Source organism: Elephas maximus, chromosome 2, assembly GCF_024166365.1.
Source record: "Elephas maximus indicus isolate mEleMax1 chromosome 2, mEleMax1 primary haplotype, whole genome shotgun sequence".
Classification (NCBI taxonomy): Eukaryota; Metazoa; Chordata; class Mammalia; order Proboscidea; family Elephantidae; genus Elephas; species Elephas maximus.
In genome coordinates, this window is record NC_064820.1 from 104717789 (window position 1) to 104744936 (window position 27148).

Sequence of the window (27148 nt, forward strand, 5' to 3'; positions counted from 1 at the left end):
ACAAAGGTTAATAGCTTCCCTGCTAACTGAAAGGTTGGTGGTTTGAACCCACCCAGTGGCTCAACGGGAGAAAGACTTGATGATCTGCTCCTGTAAAGATTACAGCCTAGAAAACCATATGGGGCAGTTCTCTTCTGTCACATAGGTTGCTATGAGTCAAAAGTTGGCTCAATGGCACGTGACAACAACGTTATATAGTAGTTTTTATGAGGATGTAAGGAGTGAGTTACCTCTGTACATATTTAGATATGAGGCTAAAATATATTTTTATATAATGGCTTTGGCTTTTAGGAGAGTTAGTTCGCATTTCTATAAACAACAAAAAATGGCAACTTTAATTTTTATTTAAAATTAAGAAAAATGTTTTCTTTAATTTGAATTGTTGGACTAATTTCAGAATAATCCTTTTTGTGCTATAGATGTAGAAATACCTATGAACATTTAAAATTGATATTGCTGCCATTTTTAAAACTGAGTGACCAGGAATTAACTAAAATTTAGTTTTGTGTTTATTGTTGATTTCCTAATCAGTTGATTAACCTAAGCCATTTTCAAATGGAGGTGGAAATATTATCCCTTCTTTAAAGATTACAGAAATCTAAACTTAATAATGACACTACATTTGATCTGTTGGTTATTGTCTTGAACAACAACAAAGATAGCTAAAGATTCCTTCTCTAGCTCCTGAGAAACTATTCAAATGCAAGCACTGTTTGTTACATGCTAACGATTTTTCAAAATGTCTTAAGCTTTAAAAACCCCTGCAGTTTTTCAGTTATAGATATGTGTCTGTAGGGGCAAAAATGAAAACAAATCAGTTCCAATGATCTATATACAAATTAAAATGAACATGATTGATTGCAGGACTCGTAAAAATTGGGTATTGATTCTTCTCGAGGAATAAGAGTGAGGTGACATTTATCCCCATTACAGAAAAGTGTGAATTAAAAAAAATATATATTAATTCATGGTATTTAAGTGTTTTAGTGTTCTCATACTATTACCACTTCAAGATTTCTGATTACTCAATATCCAGATAAAATCCCCACTGTAGTTTTGGATAATACCTAGTAGAACATAAGCTATCACTTAGCTTACAAAGTTTAGGAAGAGACATTGACCCTTGTATGTTTTTAAAAACAATCTATATTTATTTAATCCCAGTATTGTTAAAATTGCTATCATGCTTCTTTCCTCAGTCCTGGCTGCTGTTCTTTTCGGGGGATGCTGCTCCGGTCCATTCTTTGAAACAACATGTATAATCTAGCAAGGCACATTTCAACCAGGCTTTAAAAAAAAAAAAAAAATTTTTTTTTTTTTAGGTTAGAGCCAAGTCTGGCAAATATTTTTCACATAATCCTGTCTCCATCCTTTCAGTTTGAGGTGGAACTATTGAGAGTGAACTACGGAGAGCGTGGTGGAAAAATCACATCAGGTGGGATGTTGGCTAGATGACCTTGTATAAGAGACCCTAAGATTCTGTGAATGGAATGTGTGGGGAGGATTAGTACAGCCTTTAGGTAGTAGTTATGGGTGCTAAAGCCTCAGATGACCTCCTTCCATGAGCTTCCTAACGTTACAGTCCGGCCTCTGCCATCCTTGGGGCACCCGGGTACCTTGCTAAGCCTTGCTAGTGATAGCCACACAGGGCTGTGAGGCTCAGCTGGTCATCACTAGGTGAGGACGTGTCAGGGTCATTGTAGATCTGTGTTAGGGCTAAGCTCAGGATTTCTTTCTTTTCTTTGTAAAACCGTAGTTCTTGTCCTGCCTTCCTGGCTTCCTCCAACTCTCTCAGAGCCATTCGTAGCTCTTGAGAGAGGATTCCTGGTGACTCCCGCTCCTTCATGATCCAGTCCAGCGCCATGTGGCTGCGCATCTTTTCATCTAGGGAATACTGGGAATAGTAGGAGATGACTTCCTGGGAGTAAAGAGACAAAGTCCAGAGTGTAAGTAGAGAACAACAAAGGCACCGTGCTCATGGCCTTCCATGCTTTCTTTCTTTGCCTCCACCCACCCATTCATTGGGGTTTTACCAACAACCATGTCTAATATTGAATATACCATGGACTGCCAAAAGAATGAACAAATTTGTCTTGGAAGAAGTACAAGCGGAATGCTCCTTAGAAGCAAGAATGGTGAGACTATATCTCACATACTTTGGATATGTTTTCAGGAGGGATCACTCCCTGGAGAAGGACATCATGCTTGGTAAAGTAGGTCAGCATAAAAGAGGAAGGCCCTCGACAAGATGGACTGACACAGTGGCTGAACAATGGACTTAAGCATAACAATGATTGTGAGGATGGTGCAGGACCAGGCAGTGTTTCAGTCAGTTGTACATAGGGTCACTATGAATTGGAACCAACTTGACAGCACCTAACAAGAAGGAGTCTCACTGATGTTTACAAACCAATAAAACCAATTGCCTGTCAAGTTGATTCCGATTCACAGTGACACAATGTATGTCAGAGTACAACTGTGCTCCATGAAGTTTTTAATGGCTGATTTTCAGAAATAGATCACTAGGCCTTCTTCTCAGAGGCACCACTAGGTAGCCTCGAACCTCCAGCCTTTCGGTTAGGAGCTGAGCGCATTAACTGTTTGCACCACCCAGGGACTTCGATGTTTACAAACTAAAGCCGTACTTCTTAAAACTAGATGATGGGGTAAGCCAGTACAAGTTGATTCAAAATATAAGCACCAAGAATGACTCCATAATGTTTGCAAAACAAAGCTCTCGTCTTGCTGGAAAATACAAATTTCCTTTGGAAATACATTACTGTAACAACTAGTGTGAATATTACCTCATGTCGTCATTGAACTGTTCTGCCCAGCATTATCTCCTGGCAAGATAGAGAGAGGAAAACAGCTACACCGAGGGACGTGGGCAGAATTGGTTTTGGTTACACCCACTGCAGAAGCCTAATTAGTGGGAAGCTTTAAGTCAAGGGTACCTCAAGAGAAGACTTAGAAACTAGTAGTGCCAGCTTACTAACTGCTATGTTGTTAGCTCACACAGTCCAAATGGCTCACAGTAAATATAGAACGAACTTTAAAAATATATTATGGAATATAGACACTATCATTATTGATATAATAGTGGCACCCTCATGGTACAATTTTCTCTGATGTTTGCAAATAATTAAAAAAATGAGTCACCACTTGACAATTCTCATGTGAAACAAATGCAAAGACATTGCTAACATCCTATATAGGTTTGATGCATACGCTTTAAGAAGATCGTGCGGAGTGGATGCATTGCTTATTTTTATTTTCAAGGACATATGGTATTTATTTATGACCTTAACAAATTAAAAACAATCATGGAAAAGTGTTTATAACCCACCCGGCATATTTCAAAGGCCTTTTATAAAATCAAAGGAAAAGGAAAAAAAAAAAAAAAGCCAAAGCCATTGTCGGCTGCTCATTTCTTTTCCATCTTTGACATTTTGAAAGCCAGACTTTCTAAGCAAAGAACAAGTAAAAACTCCTGGGGCTGCAGTGCCTGGAAGACACTCACATCCACCCTCATCCTGCCGACTAGTACGGGCTCTGTTCCTCAGACAGATGCCTGTTAGGAAATTCTCAAAAATAAACTACTGTCTTTCAAATTCTAACGGCGGGAAAAGGAAGAATACATTTTTGAGGATAGTAGGTGAAAACCGTCAAATATACAGGACGGGATTTTGTCTTTGCCATCCAAAACAGGCAGAAGGATGCTTCTCACAGGCAACAAAGAAACACTACAACCCTGTCTCCTAAAAATAAAGAAGGCATTTACAGACCAAAACATTGGGCTGATTGCCAGCTTGTTCACCTTTATGATAACTTCTGTTGGCCCTTGGGGTCTTTTGGTGAGGATCCCTACAACTAACTTTACCTCTCTTCAGTGAGGCGGCTTCAGAAGCTAGGCATTCTCAGGTTTCTTTCTGCTTGAAGATGTAAGAGGGCACAGCTTTGAATTCTATGTAATAGTCAGGGCGGGTACGTAGAGTAGATTCGGCATTTGATTCAGAAATTATGTCTGTCTTAAAATCCCTCCATTCTGGCGTCAGTACTGGTGTCTGAATCAGTCCTATGCCCAGTCAAGATTCTCCTTATTGTGTGTGTCCTGCCAGTCCCTGACTCACCCAGATTGTTGTATATATTTTTTCATGGTGCCCTCTACTCTGACTCGAAAAGTAAGATACCAAATTTAAATGGAGAAAAATGCAAATATAGGAGCTCCCCAAAGAGAACGACAAGCCCCAAGAGACACAAACCTTGTCTGGGTTGGAAATCTCACCTGTCGGGAACACTTTGTTTCACGAAGGGCTTTTAGGCTTCCGTTCCAGTGCAAGAGTTGAAAAATGGTCATCAGCTCCTACAAAACCCAAATACTTGTCATTGGTCTCAAAAGCAGAAATGTGAAGGAAAGTCTCTCAGGGAAAGTTGAGTAACTGATTCTGAAATCTCTTAGGGAAATAGAATACACAATATTGTCAGAACATTCCAGGACTCTTCAAAGACCAGAGTCCCCAGGCTTCTGGAACATTCTCCCCTGCTGTATCCATACTTGCACAACATAATGACTAAATAATTAACAGATCTCTTTCAACATTAAAAATATATATACTCTAACAATTCTACTTCCAAGAAGTTAGACTTTACCTATACCAGCACATGTGAGACATAATGTACAGACAAGGTTGTTCTCATTACATCGATTTTTTTGAAATTGTCTGAGACTGGGAACATCTTAAAAGCTGCTTTTTAGGTGAATGGCTAACTAAATTATGACACATCCACACTACTGAATACTTTGTAGTTATAAAGAAAGGATGAGAATGCTCTCTAGGTTCTGATATAAGCAATCTCTAACGTGTATCAATATGAAAAAAAAAAATGTTAGGTGCACAACAGTGTGTATGGCATGCTACTACTATTTAGTAAAAAAGACTAGAAAATCCCACCCTATATACATATACATACATATCCTAGGCTTGTACATGCGTACAGTAGTCCTGGCAAGATACAAAGGAATCTCAGAACATTTCTTGCCTCTGAGGAGGGGAAAGGAATGTCTAGGGGCAGGAGTGGGAGGGAGAGAGTCAGTGACATTCTTTTGCACCTTTTGAGTTCCATATCAAGTAACTATACTATGTATTGAAGCAAAAAATAGAAATATTTCAAAATTTAAAAGCCCCACTATAGAGATATATATGATAGACAACCTACAGAAACCGCAAAATACTCCCATGTTTATGAAGTCAGTCAAGAAAACACCTTACAAAAAATGGCGTAGTGGTTAAGTGCTATGGCTGCTAACCAAAGGGTTGGCAGTTCGAATCCACCAGGCGCTCCTTGGACACTCTATGGGGCAGTTCTACTCCGTCCTATAGGGTCGCTATGAGTCAGAAATGACTCGAGGGCACGGGTTTGGGATGATAGACAACCTACAGAAACTGCAAAATACTCCACGTTTATGAAGTCAGTCAAGAAAACACTTTACAATGTGGACAATAAGGTTTGTATTGAAATTAAAACCCACCCATAGTTGCCACATTCACTGGCAATCTGTGAGCACAGCATTAAGGCTTTCTGTGGGCACCATCCTTTCCTCATCTGCTATCAAGGGCACAATAAAGTATATAAACGTGCTGAAGATTTGTATTTCCCTAATGTGATTAGAGCTAGCAGCTTTCCATTGACGTTATCTGTATTTTATTTATGGAGTTATCTTTTTTTTTTTAATCATAGAGACCTCTATTGTGGATTAATAGCACAGACCACAACCATATAATTACAGGCACTCATTATGAAACAGTTCTGTTCTCAATTCTGTCTTTAAGTCGAATTTGTAAGAAAATTGGGAGAGCTAGGAATGGTTCATATCTACCATCAGTTAGTCAAATGCTTGTCTTAGTATACTTAAAGTATACAGTGTACCCTTCTATGCATAAATAACATTAAAGAAACACTTGCAGATACACTAATACATCTTTAACATAATAATACAATAATAAAAATAACAATGTTTTGATGCGAGTTGCAAAGTTGTGGCCATTTGTTATTACGAACCATTGTATATACCTTGAATTTTTAATACAATAGGTTTTATATTATAGCCTTGGGGTTGGTTCATAACTACAGGTTGTACATGAAGCAGGCAGTCATGAAAGGGTTATTAAGGGTAACTAACCATTCCATAATAGTTGTTTTTCAGAAAAGTCTACTTTTGCTACATTTTTGTTATAACTTTTACAGCACTTCACCATGATTGGTCAAATCCCCAGGGTTCTTCTGGCAGGAGGCCCAGACCCAGGCACACTGACTCTGGATCTACTCAATATATGACCTTCCTGGGGTGGAAGTAGCAAGCCACCGCCATTTTTTTTAGGGCTGTGCTCAGTATTTTTAGAGCCTGCACAAAAACTCATTCACTAAAATTATGCAGACTGTGCACGCATCACAAGACTGAAGATCCTCCCCTCATTGTTCATGCATATGTATGTCACTCCCTAAAGGAGCAAATCTGCCTTGGTTCAGGGAGCTGGCAGCCTTAAGTCACAAGACCCTCCCTGCCTCCCAGTTTGCAAACTGCGAATAAAACTTTCTGTTCTTCCAACCCTGCATCTGGCTGACTTCAATTCGCTAGTCTGCTTGACAAGAATCTGTTAGTTGGTGGCTTCATACATAAGTTGGATGTTTGTAACCTGGGAACTTCCTGTATTAGAAAATAATTTCATACAATTAATTAACTTTCCAGTTATGAAAACTTAACTTTTAGATAAATTTCCTACCGTACATTCCAAAAACCTAACTTTTATTTTATTAACTGTCCTTACCACTGATGGCTCAGGAAAAAGATTTTATTATGAAAATCATGAGACACGTAATCGTTCTTTGATTTCGAACATCTTAACATTATTTGGTAAATTTTCAACCTACAAGATTACAGAAAAGCAAATTACACTACATATTAGCATGTCTAAAACTGGCATTAGAAGGTAACGTTTTCCTTCTTTTCAGTCTGAAATCCAGCTTTGCACTTCTTCTATGTTCCACAGCATATTAAGCACCCTGAGAGCTCACAGAGACCTCAGTAAAAGCAAAACCACTTGTTTCCATTAATTAAAATACGATATGAATAGCAGCTGACTTCTCCATCTGTCGCAAATGGAGACCCACCTTCCTCCTAGGGTCCCATGCCCTGTTTTCTCCACTTCTTCCTACCCCTGTACAGATTTTCACTCTGCCACATCAACATAATGACTTGGGAAAGTGTCAGAGGTTTGTTCAATAAACCAAATGTTGCTCCCACTGCTGTGCCTCTCAGTTTTTTCCCCCAAAGTAACCCTAGTGGCCCAGGAAGGTAGATTTGCTCTGCTGTCCCCTTCTGTTCGGGAATCGATCCCAAGTCATGCCGATCCTATGTGTGCAGAGTAGAACTGAGCTCCGTAGGGTTTTCAAGGCTGTGAGCTTTTGGAAGCAGGTCGCTAGGCTTTTCTTCTGAGACACCTCTGAGTGGGTTCAAACTACCAACCTTTTGGTTAGTAGTCAAGTGTTTAACCATTTGTGCTATCCGGGGCCTCCTACAAAATCTACCTCACTCAATACTTGTGCAGTCATAAAAATGAGTAGGAAGGCTCTTGATGTATTGATGGAAACAGTTTCTAAGGTGTTAGGGGAGGGCAGATGTTTGCAAATAAGGTATTTCTTTCCATTTCATGTTTTATGTTAAGAACCCATTTGAATTGTGTATTCTATTTTTTTTATTCTTTGATATATTCATTTTTTTTTTAAATATTACCCCCACTCCTCCTGATTTTCCCAAAATCTTCATGTAAAATTGACAACCCAGGAAGATATACTGGATTTATTCTGTGGCTTTCACTAACCCTCTTGGCTTTGGCTCTCGAGTCCATGCAGCCCAGTCTGAGAAATAACAGAGCTCTCTAAGCAGTTCCCACTCCTGGATCCCCTTAATTCCATCCACTGATAAGGGTTGCCTTATCATTTCTTCACCAATGTCCTCCTACCAGCTATCATTCTTATCCACACACAAACTCCTCCCACCCTCTGGATAAACTTTTGTCATACTATCCAGCAATGCCCCTAAGACTCTGTTGTTTCCTCTCAAGTAAATTCTGACTCATGGTGACCCCATGTGTACAGAGTAGAACTACTTCATAGCGTTTTCAAGGCTGCGACCTTCCAGAAGCAGACCACGAGGCCTATCTTCCAGGGCCCCTCTGGGTGGATTCAAATCTACCTAAAAGCTTAACTGTTTGTGCTACCCAGGGACTCCTGAGACTTTGGAATCCACAGTTCTGCTGAGAATAGAACCAGAAACCTTTCTCATACCTCTCAACACCTTACATCTCTCAAAAGCCTCCCCAGAGAAACCTCAACTGTTTTCACCCTAGGGGCGTGTCAGCCTCCTCCTCTGCTCTGGCTTGCCTAAACTTCTGTTCCATCATTACTTAAGTCGTTTTGGGCAGCTTCCTCAGTGTTGCTCTTGCTTCTAAAGCTTCCAAGGGAAGCTAGCTTTCTTTCCACCTTCTTACACTATTTCTTGATCAAGTTCTTGTTCTCCTCTGGAGAAATATTAATCTCCCCATTATTATGTAAAGTATATTTAAATATTTTCACTTACTTCCTGTCCTGTTTCTTTATTTCCCCTCAGAAGATCAAAATCGCTATCTTCAAATCTTCCCAAATCTGTGTGAACTCTCAACTCAGCCCCAGGAAATCCTTCCTTGCCTCTGATCGATTCCATGAGAAATCCTCAAGTTACTGCAGACTTCTGTAAGGAATTGCTTTCTCATTTCACCATAATTAGGAGTCCCTGTCTAGTACAAACGGTTAATGGGCTTGACCGCTAAATTGAAAGATTAGAAGTTTGAGTCCACTCAGAGGTGCCTCAGAAGAAAGGCCTGGCAATCTACTTCTGAGAAATCAGTCATTGAAAACCCCAGGGAGCACAGTTCTGCTCTGAGACACATGGGGCCTCCACAAGTAGGCATCAACTCAATGAACGGCAACTGGTTTTCTCCATGATTCCTCACTGCTTGGTTTTTATACTATCTCTCTTTACTGGGAGAAGAAACTCGGTCTTTCTAAATGAACTTACTGCTGTCTGCTCAGTAAGGTCTCTGTTTTACTCCTTGCTGAGGCTTTTGTGCTGTGTTGTTTGTTGCGTGGGCTGATCTAGAAGCTGGAAAGTCTGTCTGAACTGACAGAAAAACAAAAAACTGGTCTCATAGGTTGGGCTGGGACTAGGATGACGCAAGTGAGGCGCTTGTCCTGGACACAAAATTTAAGTTGCATGAGGTAAGTTATAAAAAAAAAAAAAAGAAAGAAAAGTGCCCCCAAAACCCCCAAATCCATTGCCATTGAGTCAATTCTGACTCATAGTGACCCTATAAGACAAAGTAGAACTGCCCCATAGAGTTTCCAAAGAGCACCTGGTAGATTGAAACTGCAGACCTTTTGGTTAGCAGCCGAACTCTAACCACTACACCACCAGGGTTTCCTGTATAAACGTAAGATCTTTCATTTAAAATCCTGTCTTTATTTAAAATGTTGTACTTTGTTCACCATGGATTTTTTTTTTTTCACATTACTTTTGATATAGGAGCCCTGGTGACACACAGTTAAGTGCTCAGCTGCTAACTGAAAGGTTGGTGGCTTGAACTCACCCAATGGCTCTGCAGGAGAAAGACTTGGTGATCTGCTCTCTTAAAGACTAAAAAACCAAAACCAAACCTGTTGCTGTTGACTTGATTCCAACTCATAGTGACCCTACAGGGCAGAGTAGAACTGTCTCATAAGTTTCCCAGGGCTGCAATCTTTAAGGAAGCAGACTGCCACACCTTTTTCCCATGGAGTAGCAGGTGGGTTCGAAACGCCAACCTTTCAGTTAGCAGCTGAGCACTTAACCACTGTGCCACTAGGGATCCTCCGGTAAAGATTACCGCCTAGAAAACCCTATGGTGCAGTTCTACTCTGTCACATGAGGTCTCTATGAGTCAAAATCGACTTGACGACACTTAACAAAACAATTCTGATATTTTAAAGTATTGCATTAAAATCTTGTTTATCGTGATTACTGAGGTTTTTTGTGCTCCCTTAAATTTTGTGCACAAGGTGAGCACCTCACTCACCTTACCCTAGTCCGGGCTCTGCTCATGGGTCTATACTAGGGACAGGCCAGCTTCATGGGCACTCAATCTGTGCTCTCACAGAGGGCCCCCACTCGGATTAATGCTCTATTGTTCTCTTGACATTCTTAATTTTTTTTTTTTTTTTTTTTACCAGGGCCCTGCATTTTCATACAACACTGGGCCCTGCAAATTACTTAGCTGTTTCTGGTCAGCCAAGTAAATTTAAAATTGAATGGAAAAATTGAGCCCTGTTTTTTCTTTCTCTTCAGGGAAGGCAGCAGTTGCCCCTTTCATTGTAACTGCCTTGCTGGTTCGTTTTGTCATTCATTCAGTTTAAACCACCAGCAACTGGGCTCTGTCAGAACAGGGCTTCCTGGGGCTGCCTCCTATGAGAAACAATGTTTGGCTTTTCAGCTACTTTGTGGGGAGAAAATGCATATTGCTTCTCTCTGGAGCTATGTCTGGGAGGCTGGCTTGGCTCTGTGCTTCATCAGAAACAAGAAAAACAAACACTGTAAATCTAGAACTTGAAAAACAGGTGGGCACCATCTCCCCACCCAAGAGAGTGGATTTAAGAGGAAATTTGTTTATGGGATGAGGTTTTAAAAGGCGACCTGGAGAATTTAGCAAAGATGTAAATAAACAGCTCTCCCTTGGATTGCATTAGGCTTTAGAAGAAATTTATTAACCAGCTTCAGTCAAAGTCCACCTAGAATCTGACCTTGACGAGACTCAACTACTGGCCCCGCCTCTCCCTCCAGACTTCATGCCGTTTTCTCTATGGCAAAACTACCTCAAAACAGGCATCCCAGCTTGCCTCACACGATGTGAAGGTACGTAGAGGCCTATCATGTTTCCTTCTGAGCCTGGCTGGGTGGTGGCCCCCCCTGAAAGCCTGCAGGCGCTTGGGAGGCACCGGGTTTGTTTTTATACCTTATGAAGTCGTCCATAGCGAGATATAAACCTACATCTATTACCCACCAGGGGAACCAAATTGCTGTCTTGGCTGCAGAAAGAGCCCAGGTCTATGGTCAGTTCCCATTATATGCAGACACAAGCTGATGGGTTTAACCCAGGCCACTAAAGAATGTGCTGGGTCCCAGCAGGCAACCTAGAGCTGGCAGAAGAAAGAAAGATGTGCTGCATCACTCTCCTGCTGGGTTGCCAGTGTTCCTGCTGGGGGTGGAGTGGATTTTCCCTACCCTCATGTCTTCCTCTTCCTTGATCCTCTACCCCACCTCCCTCCACCATTCCTGCACCCAGCCTTTTTTTTTTTTTTTGAGAATTTATGAAGCTTTTCCACAATATGATTGAAATTATTATTTATCTTAGACCACGCAGAAAACACACAACCCTTAGCAAGGCAGTTAAAGTACAGCCAATCCCCAGGTTACAAATGTCTGACTTATGGACAACTTGTACTTAAGACAGTACTGCCGTAAAGCATATTATATTAAAAATTTGAGTTAAATACATGTAATGGTTGGTAATAACTAACGCACACACTACGTTTTGACGCTCATGAAAATATAGTGTGGTTTGGAAGTGTTTCTTAAGTGTTTTATATGCCTACAAAACCCCAGAAAGGTAAAATATATACTATATACTAAGACAAACATTTGACTAACTGATGCTAAATAAGAAGCGTATGTACCTGTTCCTACAAATTTGAATCAAAGACAGACTTAGGAATGGACCTTGTGCGTAACCTGGGGACTTCATGTATTACCAAAAGGAGATTAAGTAGAGCCTTTCATAGTACTTGAAAGGAATTTTAAGATTTTTTTTTTTTAATCTCACCTTCCCCATCTTTGGCAGACAATCACATTCAAAATCATTCTTGATTTTCTGTAAATTGTTATTAAACCACACACAAGCTACTGCATACGGGGGCAGGCAACATTCCACCAAAAAAAGCCAAACCCACTGCCGTCGATTCTGACTCATAGTGACCCTATAGGATAGAGTAGAACTGCCCCATAGAGTTTCCAAGGAGCGCCTGGTGGATTCGAACTGACGACCTTTTGGTTAGCAGCTGTAGCACTTAACTACTATGCCACCAAGGTTTCCAGGCAACATTCAGTCTACAATAAAAGAAGTACAGTAGTCTTTTGAGGGGAGGAGGAATTAAAGTAAATGTGGTTCCTCCTTGGAGGAAGCACTGTACTAAATGGTTTATAAATGTCATCTTATTTAAGTCTCACAAAAACCCTATGAAATGGGTCACAACCAACATATTAATCTGTTTGATTTGGTTTAAGGGGAACTTTGCAGTGAAAAGCTGGTGAAACAGTATAGGGTCATAAGACAGTGTTCTTCACTTATTTCTTAGACTTAAGTCTTTTACTCCCTGTGTGATAATTTCAAACGAAACCCTGGTGGTATAGTGGTTAAGTGCTACGGCTGCTAACCAAAGGCTCAGCAGTTCGAATCCGCCAGGTGCTCCTCAGAAACTCTATGGGGCAGTTCTACTCTGTCCTGTAGGGTTGCTATGAGTTGAAATTGACTCGACGGCACTGGGTTTGGTTTGGTTTTATGATAATTTTGAAAGGAGCCCTGATGGCACAGTGGTTAAGTGCTCAGCTGCTAACCAAGAGGTCGGTGGTTTGATCCCACCAGCTGCACAGAGAGAGAAAGATGTGGCAGTCTGCTTTCCTAAAGATTCAGCCAGACAAGAAAGCCCTATGAGGCAGTTCTACCCTGTCATATGCGTTTGCTATGAGTCAGAATCAACTCGATGGCAATGAGTTTTTGGTTTATGGCAATTCGGTGCAACAGTGAAGAGTTTGGCTGCTAACTGAAAGGTTGGTGGTTTCAATCCATCCAGCTGCTCCTCAGGAGAAAGACCTGGCAATCTGCTTCTGTAAAGCTTACGGCCAAGAACACTACATGGGGCAGTTCTACTCTATCGTATGGGTTTGCTATGAGCCAGAATCAACTAGAGGGCACCCAACAACCACAACATAGCAGTTTAGCTAAGCTATCCAAACCAAACCAAACTCCTTGCCATTGAGTCATTTCTGACTCATAGCGACCCTATAGGACAGAGTAGAACTGCCCCATAGGGTTTCCAAGGCCATAATCTTTACAGAAGCAGACTGCCACGTCTTTCTCCCACAGCTAAGCTATAACAAAAACTCATTGCTGTCGAGTCAGTTCCGAGTTATAGCCCCCCATAGGACGAGAAGAACTGTCCCATATATGGTTTACAGGGCTGTAAATCAATCAAACACAAATCCAGGTGTTGCTGTGGAGGTATTTTATAGATGTGATTAACATGTACAGTCACCTGACTTGAAGTAAAGGAGCTCGTTCTCCATAAACTGGGTGGGACTCACCCAGTCTTTTGAGGGCCTTACGAGTAAAACTGAGGGCTCCCTGAGGAAGAAGAAACTCTGCTCAAGACGGCAGCATAAAACCCTGCCTGCATTTCCAGCTTGCTGGACTCCCTACAAATTCAGACCTGCCAAACCCAACCCTTGCATAAGCTAATTATTTGAAAAATCTTTTTTTACTGGTTATGTTACTCTGGGACAGCCCTGAAGAATCCGCTCCCCTTTGTAAAAGCAAAGATTGTACCTGGTTTGCTTGTTTGTTTCAGCCTACTGAGGTATGCTGAGGTGTAGCTATTGTGCTGGTTTCTAGGAGTTTTAAATTAAAATGACCAAGATGCTTAGGACCAAAAGAAACAAGTCGGTTATTGGAAGGGTGGATGTTGGTGATAAGAGTGACTACTTCTCCCAGGCCTCTGGTTTGGATAGTCAAACGAATATGTGGCAGGAAGTCAGGTACCTGAAATTCCAGCATGGTCTTCCCTATGTTTGACTCCAACATGTAGTGATAGGCCCCAATGCTGGTGCTAGGGTCATCAGCATCATTTAAGGTGCCCTTGGAAAGAAAAGCACAAAGGAATAGATTACTGATTTTTCTCCTCCTTCGTGGGTAGTCATGAATTAATTCTGTGGCTGCACAGTGAGTCTTCTACTGTGGTCCTAACCCTTCAGGTATCCACTCTACAACCAAGTCTCTAGTTGATTTTGGATAAAATTCTTAATCCCCACCATGGCTCAGAGTAAGAGGGTTCTGTAATCAGTTTGAATCTGGTTTTTTATTAGAATGCTAACTGCTTGCTGAAAGAATAATCATTCAAAAGTCGTTGTTAGCTGCCATGAAGTCAGCCCCTGATTCGTGGTGACCTCAGGCACAATGGATACAATGCTGTCCAGTCCTGTGCCTTCCCATGATCTGTTGTGGATCGGACTGTTGTGATCCATAGGGTCTTTACTGGATGATTTTCAGAAACAGATCACTAGGCCTATCTTCCTAGTTTGTCTTAGCCCAGACGCTCCGCTGAAGCCTGTGCAGCATCATGGCAACAATGAGTGGTAGCCGCGCATGAAATGCAGAAATCCCCAGGGTTTTTGTTGGCAGTGGCGTGGTTGCCCTCCAATGCTGCCTTCATTGGTTATGGAAATCATGAGACCCTGACCTCGCTCTGATGATAATCAGGTTATGTAACTCTCATGGAAGAATTCTTTGGTTGTATGAACCATTCATATTTTACTGCCACGGTTCTTAATGAGAGCTTTTTGTAATACATTGCTCTTTGATCCAGAGACATGGATCTTGGTTTATGTTTTTTCATCCTGGACCGCTTAATCTTTAGAAAACAAGGTGGATGGGTGATGGGTAGAAACGAAATTCCCTTTCACTTTGGTAGGAGGGAGTGGTGGTAAAAAAAACCTAAAAGGGGCTTTGAGTGGCATTCGGGCCAATTAGCTCTAGCTTGCTGTTCCACATCCTGTGGCCTTGGATTCCTGGGAAGGTGGGCCATGGCGACTTCATGAGACTGAACAAACAACTGCCAGCATCAGATAGCAGCGAATTTATAGCTTTTGAATGCAATAACATTAACACGCTGCTGCTGAAATATTTATGTTGGCTTTTTAAATATCCCAGAGGAAATCCATCCAAAAGCCTGAAAGCCATATATATTCTCTTTCTTTAGAAATTCCCATGAAAAAAAAAAAAAGATAAATTACATTTACACTGAGGGCCCCTCCTTGCTCCTGAGTAAATTCCACACCTGTATAATCAGGCATCATTTTCCTGACTTCTGTTCCTCAAAGGCACTTGAAATTTACAGGGCTGGAAAATGAAGGCTTCCTTTCATCCTCAGACCAGATATAAAACAGAGCTAGCTCCCTGACAACTCCCTGCCTAGTCACTCACTCTCCTTCCCCTGCCCCTTCCATTATCTCTCCTTGAAGCAAGAAATGCATTTATGAGGAGAAAAGGAACAAAAAGGTCATTGCTGACCTTATAGGACCTCCCTCATTATCTGCAGCTTCTCTAGAATGACACAATCTTTTTAGTCAGACTAAGGAGAAAAGAGGAGTCCCTGGGCAGTGCACACAGTTAAGTGCTCGGCTGCTAACCAAAAGGTTGGCGGTTCAAACACACCCACAGGCACCTGGAAAGAAAGGCCTGTTGATATACTTCTGAAGAAATCAGCTACTGAAACACTTTATGGAGCACAGTTCTACTCTGATACACCTGGAGGCACCATGAGTCTGAATTGACTCAACGGCAACTGGTATAAAGAAAAAAAGAAGGAAAATCTTGAATGTGGTAAGCAGTGTGGGCCCTCAGATTTATTCATCCTAAAGGCAAAGTCGGAGGTGGCTAATCCCTTTGGTTATGCCACATCTGCCCTGGGAGGCACACAGTGAGACACCTGCCTGGGCTATATGAGAGCCACAGGTAGGGACCCAGAGCCTCTTTTATGGCTTCAGGTTTGGAGGTAACATGGGTGAGGAGTTCCAGATAATTCACAGGGCAAATAATCTAACTCTTGGGTTTTTGTGAAAACCTCCTAACCAAATTTCTTAGACAGAGTTTTTTGTTCTTAAAGCATTTTATCCTTAATTTTGTCCATTACAGAAGTTTTTAGAGTTCTCTGAAAGAAATAATTGATATTAACTAAGAATGCTAACAGCTAACAAATATTTGGGCATAAACCTTTCTCCCCTCAAGCAGAAAAGGTGCATTACAGAATCTAATCAAGGTTTTCTTAAAAATACAGATTGTAGGGCTTCATGCAGGCTGAGGAATTGGCATTTTTAAAAATGCCCTAAAGGAATCAATGTTCCTCAAAATACGAACATTCTAAAAAATGCCTGACTTGAGCATTAAGAACTATCTATATGGGATCAAAGTGACAGCAGCAACTCCAAAGATTAGATAGGAACCTTAGGGGGAAGTGAGTTTATGTTAACAGGGGAGGAACAACTCAGGAAAGGAGAGTGAGAATGGTTGCACAACTCAAAGAATGTAATCAATGTCACTAAATTGTATATATAGAAACTGTTGAATTAATGTATATTTTGCTGTGTATATTCTCCATAACAACAACAAAATAAATAAATTTTTTTTTAAAAAGTCAACCTAAAAAAAAAAAAAAACATTTAAATAAGTAAATCAAGGTGACACAAATCAAATCATCTACTTTGATTTAAGGCTTGATATATTGTGATCCAAGAAAGCTAATAAATGTTACTGAGATTTGGAATTGGGAACCAGCTCCAGTTTCATGATTTCTAATCCAAGCATTCTTTTTGCTGAAAAAGAATGAGTTAATGGGTAAAAATTAAACTTTCATGATTCTTAAACTCTGCTCACTTCAGCATCTCCCAAGTTTCAAATGCCTCAGCTGGGGTATTCTGGGCAGCAGCCCCTCCCTTCCCTTATTGGTACTTACACTGGTGGAGGCGACTGCTTCCTGTACACTTTCCATAATGAATTCCTTGGTGATCCTGCGGGAGGGCAGCTCATTGAAGAGAGAGTTGATCAGGGCCACTTTAGCTGCATCTCGTCTGGCCTCAGCTCTACTTAAGCAGCACTTGAGAAGAGAAGGAGAAAAGGAGTGATTAAAGGATTCAGCATCTCACCATTTCATCCCTGCATCAATGGGTCTCTGGACATTTCTATTCATACATTTATTGTCTGGGACTACTCGTCCATACCCACTGCTAATCCCCCTGAAGATCGTGCACATTTTCTTTCAGCTCTAGAGCTCATGCAAATGTCTTGGTCGGTCTTCTATTGCTTTTTGTCTTATTTCACAGTCATTGAATGTGAACCATGTACCAGAGGCTTTGTCTGTGCTGTTAATAAGTAATAATAAAAGTAATAATGGCTACTATTGTGTACTAGGTGATTTACATTCATTATCAGGGCTTTCCTCAAATTCCATCCTGGGGGGGGAGTAGAAAAAAAAAGTAAATAAGAAGAAAAGTCAGAGAAAGGGGAAGACTTGTAATACAGTGATTAAGAAGACAGGTCCTGAAGTGAGACTGCCTGGCATTGTCTAGCTGTAAGACCTCGGGCAAGTTAGTTAATCTCTCTGTGCCTCAATTTCCTGATTTTCCTCCTCTTGTAAAACGGGAATAATAGTAACCCCTTTGTCATAAGGTTGAGGTTAGGATCAATTAGTTAATATAGACAAAGCACTGAGAATACCTGCACCTGGTAGCACTCTATGTGAGTTTTCTATCACACACAAATGCCCTAGCGTTACACTTTTTTTTCCTGCAGGCTAGTGCAAGGGTGCTCCAGTTGATATCAGAGAGAAGATCCTTCCCAAACATTATGGATATCTGTTGTTTTGCTTTTGCGGCATTTATTCCCCACCTTCCTTCTGATAATGGCTCCCTGATTTTCTTGAAGACTATCCCCTCCACCTTGCTCACAGTCCACATAGTTTGCGTGGGATATACTCTATGCCCAGCTCTGAAATGGACAAATATCTATAGCCTGGCCAATCAGCACCTGATTGCCTCACCTACAGTGATTGGTTCAGGGCAAGCATCTGACCTAATCCAGGCTTTCCTGGGATGTTGCTGGAGATTTTGAAAAAGACATCCTTTCAGCTAGGTTGCTAGAGTAACTGGAGCCATCTTGCAATGACTAGGGAAGAGGTTGCCCCAGAATGATGCAATACAGAGGAAAGTAGAGCCAAGGGATGGGTTATCTCTTGATTCTGACAACTTCATTTGATTACCTGAATCCAGTTGAGCTCAAAGTCAAACAGTGCTGGATTTCTCAATTCTGTGAACCAGGATTTTACCCCCTTGCCTTAACCCAGCTTCCGCTGGCTTTCTATCACTTGCAGCCATAACTAAAACACAAATCCATTGCTGCTGAGCCAATTCCAACTCAAAGTGATCCTATAGGACAGAGTAGAACTGCCCCATAGGGTTTCTAAGGAGTGCCTGGTGGATTCGAAACGCTGACCTTTTGCTTAGCAGACATCCTCTTAATCACTACGCCACTAGGGTTTCCAATCCTTATTAATACAAGAAGCCCTGAACTTTCTTTCCTCTTTCAAACTTCCTGTTCCCTTATTTGGACTGAATGCAATGTGGCTTATCCATGTGCACCTTGGTTGCCTCTTCTCCCCTGGCCAGCTGGCCTTGCTGAAGTTAGTGGCCCAGGCCAGGTCCTGGTCAATAGGTAGTCTATAATTAATAATTCATTTAAAAAACGTTCAGTTCCCCCAAATGCAATATCATTCTCCTTCCTCCTTGCCTGGCTTCCCTGTTCTCACATGGATCTGCTCAATGTATCCTGATTCATTTCTTCCCTCTCTCTCTTTTTTTTCAACTAACAAATCCTTCTCTTCAAATTTAGCTTTGACTTGGGCCCTGGGGGTCCAGATACAGGGGTGAAACCCTATGAAAACTTGACTGACTGTGGAACCCACATATGTGGGAGGACCCCAGGGTGTGATGGCCTCTCTCCTGTAGGCCTCTATAAATTCAGAGCCAACATTCTGGAGTTCTAGGGCTCAAACACAGCAATGATTGTGAGGATGGCACAGGACCAGACAATGTTTTGTTCTGTTGTACACAGGGTTGCTATGAGTCGGAACCAACTCAACAGCACCTGACAAGGGTCTGTTCCAGGATCCTATTGGGAGACAAGCCCCAGGTGGAGAAGCCCAGGCGTGGGTCCTAGTCAATGGGGTGGCCAGGCACTCCTGACTCTGCCACTGAGTTGCCTGAACTTTGGAGGCTTATTTCGTCTTGGACAAACAAGGAGGCCAGACTCTCTCACCTCCAAGGCATCCTCTAACTAAATGATGATTCTCAGAATCAGTAAAGCTTGGTAACTGATTTGAAATAAGAAGAAAGTACCAAAGATCATGTTTCCTTTGCAGTTTCATAGTTTTCAAAAGGCTCTGAATCACCAATGGGAAAAAGCCAACCCCTCCCGTTTGCTTTCAGCACATCCTCCAGCTCCTTGCATCTTCCCCTGGGGTTGACTTCTCTGCACTGTCCCAGGGACATTCCAAACTTGTGTCCTGTATTCTCCAGGGGGCTGTCTCTCCTCTCCATCTCCACAAACCCAGTTTGAGTCCCGCTGGGGTCAGGTTCCAGCCCTCCTCTGATTTTCTCTCTTCAGCCTCCTAGACCAGTAACCAGTTGCCAGTCAATTGCCTAGGTCCAAGGTCAGCACTTGGAGGTGCTTGTACACCTTTAGTACGTGGATGAAGTAATTACAAGATTTCTGAAAGGGCAGGAAGATGACACTGAAGAGAATGAAAGAACATCTGCGAGGCACCTAACAAAGCAGAACAATTATGAGCAAGGGGAGCTGTTTCTTTAATTCATTCATTAATTCATTTTTTATTGTGCTTTAGACAAAGGTTTACAGAGCAAGTTAGTTTCTCATTAAACAACTAATAAACATATTTTGTGACATTGGTTGCCAACCCCACGACATGTCCACACTCTCCCCTTCTTGACTTTGGGTTCCCCATTATCAGCTTTCCTGTCCCTTCCTGCTTTCTAGTCCTTGCCCCTCAGCTGGTGTACCCCTTTAGTCTCGTTTTGCTATAGGCCTGTCTAATCTTTGACTGAAGGGTGAACCTCATGAGTGACTTCAGTACTGAGTTACAATGCTGAGTTAAAAGAGTGTCTGGGGGCCATACTCTTGGGGTTTCTCCAGTCTGTCAGACCAGTAAGTCTGGTTTTTTTTTTTTGTGAATTAGAATTTTGTTCTAGGAGGAGCTGTTTTAACCTACCACAGATGAGAGATTTCCAACATCCCCCTTACACGAAGAATGGAGCCGAAGTTCTAAAATGCATACGAAAAATAGTTTGAGGTTTTTCTCTTCTGTGTTGAATGATAAGCAAGAAGGCATTGGAGCAGCTTCAGACAGCAAAGCCGTTCAAAGTTGAGGCCGCTCCCAAAGTTTAGGCCATCTGTGTTAAACCAGGAGTCTGGGCAGATAGGTTGGTTTTTCATTATGGACTTGGGCAGGAATTTAAGGAAGATTTTTGAGTTGAAGTCAGCAGTCTTTCACTTAAACTCAGGTGCCCCTTCTTCCAGGAAGCTTTCCTTGACGACTCCCAAGGTCAGGCTGGGAGAACCAGTGTCCATGGGAGTACTTAAAACACTGCAGTATAATCGTCTGCTAGAACTGTGCCCCACACCCCCCAGGCTGTGAACTCCTTACTGGTAGAAACTGTGACTTAGTCATTTTGTGTCCCCTGCACCTGGCATAGACTTTATTGAAGGAATGAATGAAGGTTAGGAAACTCAAACAAAAGTTACAAAAAGCATCTGACAACGCTCAAGAAATTCTCTTAAAGAAGACAATTAAAGATACACACGTCTTATCTTTAAGCATAGTATGTATTAAGGAGTCCTGATGGCACAACAGTTAAGTGCTTGGCTGCTAACTGAAGAGTCATTGTTTCAAACCCACCAGTGGCTCCATGGGAGAAAAGACCTGGCAATCTGCTCCCGTAAAGATTAAAAAAAGATTACAGCCCAGGAAACCCTATGGGGGCAGTTCTGCTCTGTCACATGGAGTCTCTCTGAGTCAGGATTGACTAGATGGCACCTAACAACAACCTACTAATACAAAGATTTAAAATGCTTGAATTTTGGAGGGATAATTGGCCATTAAGTTCAGATACTCTGAGATTACTTTTTTTTTTTTTGCCGGAGTGTAGGATATGTTCACTGTTCTTTCGAAAATCAGTCCCCCACTGAAAAGCAAACAAAATTTTTGCAAGTACAACCTGACATCTGTAGGAGCAATGTTTTAATAGGAATTTGGCTTTACTAAATCTGTAATAGAGCCTTTGGGGTTTTAGAATTTAGAGAATTAGATTCAGATCCGGACACTTTCAAGAAATTTTATGTAACTTTCTATCTAAATAATAGCAATTTAAACCATCTTTCATGGAGAGAGACCTAGTAAACACTACTTAGATAAAAGAAGCTATCTATTTTAAATAAGACCAGCTAAGTACTAGATCAAAGGCGCCACATACATTTACAACCAAATGGCACTACTTTGGAGATCAAAGTGCTGCCCAGCTGAGAGAACAGAAAGAGCCTTATACCCAGCAAGCATTAAAAAGAACTATGGAGACTTTTTTTTTTTTTTTTATGGAGACTTAGCCAATATCAAGATTTGAAAGCAGACACATGTCTTTACTTATTTTATTGTTTCAATTTCCAGAATTTTTGGTTAAAATGGGGGAGAAAGTGTACCAATTAATAAGTACATAAAATAAAATAAATTCTGAACCATCAAAGGGTTTTTCTTGCTATTGTTTTGCATTTCTGCAAGACAAGTACTTCAAAATGTCTATATAATGTTAACCAGCCGCTTTCTTCTAAATTCTTGAGGTATGAATCCAAGCCAGCAAGGGCTGCATATTTTTCTTTAGGGATCTTTTCGTGGGACCTCTCAAACAATATGAACCCATACTTGGGCAAGAAATTTAGCCGAATAGCAATCTACTTGGCATCTCTAAATCAGAGTGTGGATGCTGCTCTAACAGGCACCGTTGGTGTTAAAGTAACATCAAACTGGGAAATACTGCAAGAAAATAAAATATGGCAAGTGACAGGACATTTTATTGATGTGCCCAAACCAGTTGTCAAAGACATCAGTTGGGGAGTGAATGAAGTATGATGTTATTTCAAAGCAACTTCCTGCTAGAATTAGACTTCCCAGGTTGTATGGTTTATTCTGGCTATTTTGTTTTTTCAGCCAGGCCCCAATCATAAAGACAGATTTGTAAACTATGCCTTATCTGCTAACCAATCTGACTTGTTAATATAAAGAGACTTCTGTCCTTTGCATTCTGTGGAAGTGCAGAGCTGGGATATTTAATAGTTGAGATTTTACTGAAGTCAGCTGTGGATTTCTGAGGCATGTGAAGCCACAGGCTTTCTAAGTGGCTAGCGGACCTCACTCATACATTTATCTTGATGCTCAGATGCCTTTCATTTGCTGGTAGATTATAAACCACTCTAATCTTTTCAAAGCTTCCTGGCTCTAATTTAAAATTAAGGAAAAAAAAAATAGTAAGAGTGTCTGTGGTGTAACTCAGGAAAGCTATTGAAAGGCTGTGTGAGCCACCTCCTGTGTTAGCCTGCCTCCTGGCATTTACACCCTGGTGTGGTTCCCTGAGGGGACTCCCCTCCCACACTGTTCCGGGGTTGGTCTGTGTGGCCAGTAGAACACAGTCAAAGTGATGGTTTGTCACTTCCGGTATGAGGTTATAAAAGACACTGTGGCTTCCGTTTTGGTTGTGCTTACTTTCTCCTTGGATCACTTGTCCTGAGGACAGTCAGCTGCCAGGTTATGAGGAGCCCTGTGGAAACACCCACAAGGAAAGGAACTGAAACCTTCCGCTGGCAGCCATCGGAGTGAGAGGGAAGCTGATCCTCCTGACCCAGTGAAGCCTCCAGAAGGCTGCAGCCCCAGCTGACTGCAACCTTATGGGACACTCTGAGCCAGAACTACCCAGCTGAACAACTTCCAGATTCCTCACTTCAGACACTGTGTGAGGCAGTAAAAAAAAAAAAAATAATAATAAAGCTGCTGGGTTTAGAGGCAATTTGTTATACAGCAATAGATAAGTCTACCACCTGTCTATCGGTTTGTCATACTCTGGTGGCTTGCATGTTGCTATGATGCTGAAAGCTATGCCACCAGTATTTTATATACCAGCAAGGTCACCCATGGCGGACAGGTTTCAGCAGAGCTTCCAGACTCAGACTAGGAAGGAAGGCTTGGAGTGCTACTTAGGAAACTTAGCCAGTAAACCTTATGGATCTCAATAGAAGACTGTCTCATACTGTGTTGGAAGATGAACCCCCTAGGTTAGAAGGTACTGACACAAAAGCAGCAACAATAGACTCAGACGTACCGATAATCAGGAAGATGGTGCAGTACCAGGCAATATTTCACTCTTTTATACATAAGGTCGTCATGAGTTGGAGTCAACTCGATGGCAACTAACAACAATAAATAATACAAAAGCTTTGCAGGCATCAAGTAATTAGGAATAGTCTCAGTACACCTTTGAGGGTGCACTCAGTAATAGTAATTGTCATTGCTGATGCTATGTGCTTGGCCCTGTGCTAAACAGTTCATGTTTATTATCATACTTAGTTATTACAACAATCCTGTGAGGTTGGTTTTGTTATTATTCTTATTTTACAGATGAAGAAACAGAGGCTTAAAGAGGTTATGTATCCTGAGGACATAAACTTAAAAATTGACCAAAACAAGATTGAAACCCAGGTCTGTCTGACTTGAGAGCTCATATTTTTAACTATGCTATTCAGCTCTTCACAGAAATGGCCATTCACCTTGGAATAGAGAGGATCCGTAATTTGGCTAATGTCCTACAACATTACCCAAATTGGTATAGTACTTTAGCCAAAGCTCCAACTTTGATATACCGTGAGTCATTTTAATCTCCTCCTATCCCTACATGACAAACGAGCCTCATTTAGAAAAAAAGGCCAAGAAGGGAATAGCACAGTTGGGCAAAAAACTGTGCTCCAGGAGGAGAGGAATGTTCTGCAAATTATCTTAATATCCTTTTCCTCCCTGTGGTTCCCCTTTTGATTCTTTCCACTATGTGGAGTTTAGGGTTCATAGTAAAGTCACCTAAGGGAAGGAGAGAGAAAGGTCAGCTATGCCTAGACAAGAAGAGGAGATGTAGGAAGCTTCTTCTGGTTGGAAGTGACTTCTTGCTTAAGAAGTCACTGGGGTCAATAAAATTTGGGATTCCACCACATAAAATTGCTCAATAATTTTAAGAAATGTTTGGTAACTCTTCAAGTGTAAAAGTCATTCAAACTAAAGTTCCCCCGCTCCATTGGATAAGAAATTCCTTCAAGACTAGCTCATGCTGGCTGTGTATTTTATTTTGGATTTTAGCCACCAGTAGTCCATAGGTACATTTGAAGATCATTGCCAAGCCTTGGCCAGGAGTCTGGACCAATGGTTTAAAAACTTTAGGGTTTATAATAAGATCACCCAGGGAACTTGTTAAGCACACCCATTCCCAGGCCCCAGCCTGACCTAATGAATCAGAATCCCTTCAGATGGATTCTGGTGGGGGGTCTGTATTTAACAAGCCTTCCAGGTGGTTCTGAAGCAAGTAGACCCAGGGCTACTCTTAGAGAAACACTGCTCAAGCCTTTTGTCCCTGCCTTACCTCATTTCTGACTTGCAGGGGTAAGAATCAGGTTTTGTGGAGCCTGGATTTTACACAATTTGGGGGTCTAGTTTAAGAAAAAAAATTATGAAAATCCAGTGAAAACATTTGGCACTGTGACTTGAAGGGTCACTCTTGGAACCATCAAAGCTTCATTAGCTTCATGGTAAATCTACCTCTAGTAACATCAAAAAGGCTAATTTTTCTCTTGAGAAAACTGTTTCTATCCAAGGGTAAAGAAAAGCAGGATTGAGGTTTAAAAAAAAAAAAAAAAAATCCTTTATAATAGTTCTAAAGAGTGAGAAAAAGTAACACCATAAACATCACTGATTTAACAAAGTCATAATTTTACTTTCTTGCTCAGCAGGTTTTACTTCTTCCATGATAATTTTCCAAATTGTCATACTATACAATGTCAAGATCCAGCCAAGAATAATTGGTAGGCCAGCAGGTTGTCCTGAAATAGAATAGTGGCTAGTCAATGTTTTAGGATGTACAGATGTTCTTGAATTAATTGAAATAAAATTTTGGTAGACCTATACATATATACATCAAAATGCCTAATAAGAAATTAACTTTATTGTGAATTATCTACGGAATGCTTTAAAACTGTTTATTGGCGTGTTACCGTTCAGAAACACGTTTAGCCAAGGTGATAAAATTTAGACTCTGAGAGCAACTTTCCTGGTAGCCCTCATTTGATAAATACTTTTTCCCATTCTTTCCACTAGAAAATAGACAGGATAAATGTGCTGGATAGTTGTTTCTGGATAGTTGTTTCCTAAAGAGAGCACTGTTGGTAGGTTGTCTGTACAGTAAAGTGCAGACAACCTAACAACAGTGCTGTCTTTAGGAAAGTGTGGGGAATGACACTGAGAAGGTACTTTTTGTCACCTGAAACAAACAACAGACATTCTAGAATCATTTATCTGTGCGCTTTAAAAACAAAAAAATGGTCTGCAGGTCCAAAGTGTATGAAAACAAATTAGGCACGCTTTTACCCTATGTCTACCAATGGCAGCCTGGGGGTTGAAAGATGGTCTATAAGGTACAGTTTTTTTTGAGCAAGAACAATAATGCGATAGCAAATGTGACAGGCTGTATCTACATTTGAACGCAAAGTGAAGATGGCGTCCTCCCTGGGGTCAAGGGCAGGGCAGTATTATTTAGGTGGCATGTGTTCAATAGCACATTGTACCCAAGGGGGCCTCCCACGCTGGGAGTTGCAGGTGGCAAAACCAAATAAATTGATTCTGGGAGAGGTGAGAATTCCTGCCCAAATCCTTTAGGCAGTTAAGTCTGTCATTCAGGTGGTTGGGAGTGTTTTGCTTTTGCATCTCAGAGCCCTAGTCTCAGCGAGTGACTTGCAGCCAGCATGTGTACTGTCTGCCAGCTCTGGTCAGTGTCACCAACACCTTCATTTCATCCTGACAGCAAGCCTTCAGCACAAAGAATGCCACAAACCAGGCCCTGCTGCTAATTATACTGTTTTCAGTTCTTTAAGACCTTGCCTGCCCTGGTCTAAGCACGAACATTTGCATGTGTTCCAATTTACCTAATTGCGGATATATTAGCATTTTTTCCCCTTCCAGATGGTGATGTGAAAAAGGGCAACCGTTGAAACTCAGTCACCCAAGTTAATATTGTGTCTCTTTCTCCATAGGTCAGGCTGGCTGCAAATACATTGGGAACAATTTGGAGATCTGAGTGTGCTGAGAGGGGAGACCTTTGCTAGGTGTGGGGGAGGGGACTGGTCTGGGAGCCCAATTTTCAGTGAAAACTCACCAGTTCCTGTCAACTGAAAGAAACGTTTTATGCACATGGTGGGTCAGAATGTTATTTTTATAATCTAAACCACCTGGCCTCCCCCTTCCTTGCCTCTGCCGCAAATGAGCTATATTCTACACACATACCTAGATCATGGTCCCTGGTAACTATTACAAAACCATGTTGTGTTTTGCTCCTTGAGGTTTTTTCTTTTTTCATGTTAAGGTGAAGACAAGATGAATTGATCCGGGCTCAAGATTTTGGTTTATTTTTATAGTGGCTTTGATGTAAAAGAACTTGGATCTGATTGAAGGGAGAAGGATGGGAGGGGATTCGGGAGAGATGGAATCAGACTTTCTCCCTTACTATGTGACTTGCTCGGTGAGACTCTGAGCATCTTCCTAAAGCTTAGGAATTACGGGGGGAAGCCTCCTGTGGAAACCCGTTAAAAACTCATTGCCATCGAGTTGGTTCCGACTCATAGTGACCCTATAGGACAGAGTAGAACTGCCCTGTAGGGTTTCCAAGGAGCGCCTGGTAGACTTGAACTGCCGACCTTTTGGTTAGCAGCTGTAGTTCTTAATCACTATGCCACTAGGGTTTCCATCCCATAGAAGTAGTCTGCAGTCTTTATTTACTGTGGAACCTTTTCCCAGACATTTCTTTCACTACGTTTTACCATCAAGCATC

At 41.4% G+C, this 27148-nt stretch overlaps 1 protein-coding gene across 1 annotated transcript in view; it reads right to left on the bottom strand.

Annotated features, from left to right (window-relative positions):
- Positions 1-1630: 1630 nt before the first annotated feature.
- LIX1 (limb and CNS expressed 1) overlaps positions 1631-27148 on the bottom strand; it is a 54050-nt gene continuing 28532 nt past the window's right edge. The window contains exons 3-6 of the mRNA XM_049858137.1: positions 16909-17049; positions 13941-14036; positions 4286-4363; positions 1631-1918 (exon numbers count right to left, since the gene is read on the bottom strand). Coding sequence (XP_049714094.1) covers positions 1631-1918; positions 4286-4363; positions 13941-14036; positions 16909-17049 — 603 coding nt within the window. The remainder of the gene's footprint in view (positions 1919-4285; positions 4364-13940; positions 14037-16908; positions 17050-27148) is intronic.